A 6,000-nucleotide genomic window follows, 5' to 3' on the forward strand; every position below is an offset into this window, starting at 1 on the left:
TGTTTTGATGAAGATGTTGGCATAGCAGTGTAGCAGAGAATGAAACAAGCTTTTACCTCGCAAAGGGGCTTAAACTCGAAAAGAGTTTGCTTTTCTCTTGTGTAGGAGTCAAAGCTGGTGCTCGGTTTGGGGTAGAGGGGCGTTGTTCCACGAGGTCACCCTGAGACCCGGGCTCCTTCCACCTGGCGACTCCGCCGTCCCAGAGGAGCGCGCCCCAGCCAGCGGGGTGTGGGGAGAGAGCCAGAAAGCACACTAATGAGGGAATGTGGAATTCTCCCACTCTCTTCCTGTGTGACCCGGGCTACCCAGCCTTCTGATCTGCAAAACGGGGTATTACTGTCCACATAAAATTATGGTTGCGAGGTTTCGAGTAGTTGGCTTAGTGTGAAAACACCTAAGCAGCCTGGGTCATAGAAGATGCTCGAAATATGGCTCCCTTTCCCTCTTCCCCACCCGGAGTGTTGCCAGAGAAAATTAGATGACCTTGACAGTTGGCTCAGTTTCCATTTTGAGCCTTCAGTAGGGTTTGGCAATGTAGAATCTTCTGTTTCCTATTCCCCACAACACAACTCAAGCCAGAAAACTATTTTCCTCAAGTGGAAAATGGAACTGCTGCCCTCCTTCTCAATAGACAACCTAGTTTTGTCTTTTGCTGAGAAGATAGAGACCACACACAGACTGATATGGATCACCCCAGATGTTTCACTTTGCATTCTCAAAGATAGACTTCTGACACAAACGCGTACGTGGACTGAGCTTTCTTTTTTAACATACTGATGTACTTTTCTGAAACTTGCTTTTTCTCCTTATCAATACATTATAGACTTTTTCCCCATCTTAGTACCTAAGATTCACTTTGCTCTTTTTCATTGTTGTATTTAACATTATTACCTCATTCCATTGCTGATGGACATTTAACTTTTTCATGAACATTATATGGGTTTTCAGTCTTTAAAAATTGTGCCCATCTGCAGGGTGAAAAATTACATCCTATTGTAATCTGTACTTTTCTGATTACTTTTTTTTTTTAGAGAGAGTGAGTGAGAGGGACAGCACATGCACATGCTCGCAAGCAGAGGGGAGAGGCAGAGACAGAGGGTGAGAGAGAATATTAAGCAGATCTCCCCTCAGCGTGGAGCCCAACACAGGGTTCAGTCTCACGGCCCTGAGATCATGACCTGAGCCCAAATCAAGAGTCAGACGCTCAACCGACTGAGCCACCCAGGTGCCCCTCTGATAACTTTTTATATACCTTTTGGCTCCTTGTAATATTTTCTCAAACCCATCTACTTTTTTTCCATCTCTACCACAATTACCTGTAGCCAAACCATCCCAGCCTGAGCGGTCCTTTCCAAAATCAAATCTGATCATACCACCACCACCACTTTAGAGACCTCACTTGCTCTTTGGAAGAAGGGTGACCAAAGTCTGTAATGTGACCTAGAAAATGCCACACGGTAAACACTTCCCTCCCTTTATTTATTTATTTTTTAAAGAATTTATTTATTTATTTTTAGAGAAGAGAGATTAGAGAGAGAGGGAAACCATGGGGGAGAGGCAGGAGAGAGAGAGAGAATCTCAAACAGACTCCCTGTTGAGTGAGGAGTCAGACACGGGGCTCGATCCCACGACCCCAAGACCACCACCTGAGCTAAAATCAAGATTCACACACTCAACCGACTGAGCCACCCAGGCACCCCCTTCCCTCCCTTCACAGCCGCATCCCAAACCTCACACCCGCTCACTCTTGGTGCTCCAGCCATGGTGTCCTTCCTTCAGGACCCACACTGGACGTGCCACATGCTTTCTAACCACTGGCAGCGAAAACAAGAAGCAGAAATATAGTGGAGAGGATAGAAGCATGGAAGGATCTATCAGGAGGCTCAATACATGGCCAAATGGGGCTTTAGAGACAGAGATGTGGGGGCACCTGGGTGGCTCAGTCATTAAGCGTCTGCCTTCGGCTCAGGTCATGATCCCAGGATCCTGGGATCGAGCCCTGCATCGGGCTCCCTGCTCCACGGAGAGCCTGCTTCTCCCTTTCCCTCTGCGCCTCCCCCTGCTTGTGTTCGAGCTCTCGCTCAAATAAATAAATAAAATCTTTAAAAAAAAAAAAAAGAAAAAGATGAACTGAAAACGTCAAAAATGTTTAAAAGAAATAGAAGAAGAAAGATTCCCTGGGAGGGGCCTGGGGGGCATGGAAGTGTGACAGAGAGGGTGCGAATTAGCTGGGGAGCGAGGCACACGTACAACTCGGGGCCCCAAGGCAGCGCTTCCAGACACAGGGAGTTTGCTTCCAAAGCGGTGATTCCTCGGAATTATCTGGGACGTTTCTTTACAGTAAGGATTCTCGGTCCTTGCCTGGGACTGCATGAATGGGAATCTTTGGGAGTGGAGCCTGGCCGTCTGCATCTCTTTAAAGCTGCCGGGCCCTTGGGATGACAGTCAGGCTCGGAATCTGTCCGCTGGAGTCCGTGGTTGCATCTGGCTGATGGGGAAAGGGGTGGTCTGAGGTAGGAGAGGAGTTCGACTGAACAGCGATGAGACATTGGGGAGACTAGGAGAACAGGGGGACTTTGTGCCTTTTGGTGCCGTGTCCGCTTTCATGTTTTAGACAGGAGAGCATGTGAGCCGTGCATGCACACGTGTACATAGTGCTGGCGCCCAGACTGTGTCCCCCTAGCTGGGGCATCCCCGTCCCCAGGCCTGTCCCTGGCCAGGAGGACGTGGGATGCTCTATGCTGGACCGACCGACCTTTCTTTCACCAGGTCCTCGATGACCAGCCTCTGGATCTGCAGCTGCAGCATTGATCTCTAGCCCCCTGTGTCCTCTCCTCTTTCATAAGCTCTGGGGCTCCTTCTGACTTCCCACTGGCCCTGCCTTCCATCAGAACAGAAGGTAGCCGTGTTAGTTAGGGTCCTTTGGGCTGGAAACAACAGAGTTGACTCGGAATGACATGCATAAAAGGTGGGCGATTTCTTATTAAGACGGGACCACCCAACACTCGTGCACAACAGTTTGGTATCCTTTTAAAATACATTTTTTGTGTGTTCTGTGAATATTCAATTTTTTCAGTAGAAAAGGCTCATCTCTGCATGGGGGGGATGGCTGAGGAGTAGTGGGTCTATGCTCGGTTGTCCAAAGCAACTACACTTTTGGCCGCTAGGATTCATACCCACTGGGGAAAACGAAAGCCCTGTAATTAATAAGCTACCCTCCTCTTCTTCGTAAAATCCTATAGTTTGGTGTGACCCTGTTGTTCAAATAAACCTTTTGATGGCGTCTCCCCCTACTGGCTACTCAGAGTACTGCTTCCAACTGTTTAATAACTTGTCCCTGGAGCAGCTCAGGTTATGACGTTTTCGCCATCTTACTATATTTCCAGTGGCATTCCTACACTCCTTATAGATCATGTGCGCTGGTAAGGAGCCTCTTACAGGAACACAAAAATGCCCCCAAGAATCCAAAGGGAGAATGCCATCAGACCGCAGGAAGGACTGTGACCAAGAAATGAGAAGTCATTGGGGTTTTTTTTCGCCCCCCTCTGGTCTCTGCAGCTCTCTGCGTTTTGCTGCCTTCTTTGTTATTTTCCTGAATTTTTTTTTTTTCTAGTTCTCTGGCCCGTGTGGCAGAATATGGCCAGCACTGCTCCAGCCTTCATGCTTACAGGTCTTGTTCCAGCAACTTCCAAATTCCTGAAAGAAAAACAGTTATTGAACCAGCTTGGTGAAGCTAGGGCTGTCTTTCAGTCGCCTGTGGGGTGGGAGACAGTCCCGGGTAGTACAGAGAAATCTCCCAGGACCCCTGACACAGGGAACAAGGGCATTTTCCCCAAAGTGGGTCCACCAAGCTGGCTCTCTCTTCTAGGCTAAGTATCTTCCAAAGTCAGAGGGCGCAAAGTCGGAACTCTGTTCTGTTTGAAAGGGTGAGGAACCAGAGATAGATCCCTGCCCCCAAACAGTCTTTATTGACTCTGACTGTGAGTCATGGTGTGGCCTAACTCTGTTAGAGTGCCGTCCCTTCGCAGACGAGCTCGCTCGCACACACGTTTACTCTCACACCCGAATCTACCCCAGGTGCTTCGATAAACACAACCGAACGTTTGTTAGCAAATCTGAAGCGGCTGATGGTGAGCCATTCCTCTCTTCCTTGCCTAAACTGACCTGCTCCGGCTTATCAGGACAGTGCATCCTTTGGGGTGCGTGTCTTGACTCGGTGTGGAAAGCGAGTGGAAACGTGTGGTTTGCTTGCCTGTCCTTGTCACGACTGCGTCACCAACCACGCGCCATGCAAATCATACACCTGACGAATAGGGTCCTAACCTGGAAGCCTTTAGTGTACTGAAAACAGAGTTCGCTGGAAGGCTCATCCCAGCAAGAAGTGACACCCTGCTTCTCCGTTTTCCAGTTTGTTTTTTTCCCTTGTTTTTCCCTTTTTTTCTCTTTCAGACCCACCTTGAGGAGGAACTGCTCGTCGGGGGCTTGTGACTCGTGTTGGAGCGTAGGCCCCTGGAGGCCCTGCACGGCGGCCTGCGGCCGGGGCTTCCAGTCTCGGAAAGTCGACTGTGTCCGCACGAGGAGCTGCAGACCTGTGGCGGAGAGACACTGCGTGCAGAAAAAGAAACCAGCTTCCTGGCGGCACTGCCTTGGGCCTCTCTGTGACAGTACGTAGCCCTCTCAGGTATCCCCACCGGCGGCAGCCCTGCCCCAGCCAGGCCCCGGGGGCGCTCACCTGGCTGACCGGCCATTCGGGACGCAGGGGACATCCTGGGACGTTAGGAGATGAGCAGCTTTGCCGTGGGTGGGCCTCGGCGTTCTCAGGAGAACCAGCTGGGTGTCGGCGGCACTGGCCATGACGGACTCCCCTTCTGCCCAGAGGGAGGTCTCGTCCGCTACCATAGGGATTCTTTTCCTTTTTTCCTGTTACTGTTTTTAAAATTTATTATGATGTCCAATTAGCCAGCATATAGTCCATCATTCGTTTTTGATGTAGTGTTCAACGATTCACGAGTTGTGTAAGACACCCCGGGCTCATCACCACACGTGCCCCCCCTAATAAAAATTTGACATAGGTGTTTATATTAGTATTATAATATGATATTATATATATTAATTGTAATACTATATATGTTCATATACACATATATTTTATATTATTATGTATATTATAATCGTTATCTTATTTTTACAAAACTTCATCATAAATATATTTTGCTAGGGAGCAGGTCCCTCGCTTTTATCAGTTTTCCAAGGGCTCCTCGCCCCCGCTGTTCTCAGCACTGAGAGGAGGAGTGTGGGCCAGAAGGGCCGGGAGGCCCCGGAGAGCAGGTTGAGGCCACTTGGCCTGGCTGAGAAGTGAGCCCCGTGTGCTTCTGGCTCTCGTGCAGGGCCGTGCCTCCAACCCAAGCCTAGTGGGGTTGCTTGTCAATGTTTTTTTATTTGAGTCCGGCTGACGCATGACGTTGCAACAGTTTCAGGTGTAAGACGTGGTGATTGGACAACTCTCTCTGTGATGCTGGGCTGCCCACAAGTACAGCTGCGGCCTGTCCCCACCCGCCCCCACCCGTCCCCACCCGCCCCCACCCGTCCCCAACCGTCCCCACAAGTCCCCACCCGTCCCCACCCGTCCCCACCCATCCCCACCTGTCCCCAACCATCCCCGCAAGTCCCCAACCATCCCCGCAAGTCCCCAACCATCCCCACAAGTCCCCATCTGTCCCCACAAGTCCCCACCCGTCCCCATCCGTCCCCACCCATCTCCACCTGTCCCCACCCATCTCCACCCATCCCCACCCATCCCCACAAGTCCCCACCCGTCCCAAGTCCCCACCTGTCCCCAACCGTCCCCAACTGTCCCCACCCGTCCTCATCCATCCCCAACAGTCCCCACCTGTCCCCATCCATCCCCACCCGCCCCCACCCATCCACACCCATCCCCACAAGTCCCCACCCATCCCCACCCATCCCCAACCATCCCCACAAGTCCTCAACCATCCCCAC

The 6,000-nt window shown here is 50.9% G+C and overlaps 1 protein-coding gene across 5 annotated transcripts in view; it reads left to right on the plus strand.

Annotated features, from left to right (window-relative positions):
• The window catches only part of ADAMTSL3 (ADAMTS like 3), a 374,681-nt gene that overhangs the window by 365,917 nt on the left and 2,764 nt on the right, over window positions 1-6,000 (plus strand). For 4 of the 5 annotated variants that reach the window (XM_035024252.1, XM_035024249.1, XM_035024251.1 and 1 more), the window contains one exon: window positions 4,450-4,664. In XM_035024252.1, coding sequence (XP_034880143.1) covers window positions 4,450-4,664 — 215 coding nt within the window. Of the gene's footprint in view, window positions 1-4,449; window positions 4,682-6,000 lie in introns of all 5 variants that reach the window. The other variant, XM_035024250.1, reaches the window with a different exon arrangement.

The sequence above is a fragment of the Mirounga leonina genome, unplaced genomic scaffold (assembly GCF_011800145.1).
Source record: "Mirounga leonina isolate KUSES-001 unplaced genomic scaffold, KU_Mleo_1.0 Mir_178, whole genome shotgun sequence".
Taxonomy (NCBI): Eukaryota; Metazoa; Chordata; class Mammalia; order Carnivora; family Phocidae; genus Mirounga; species Mirounga leonina.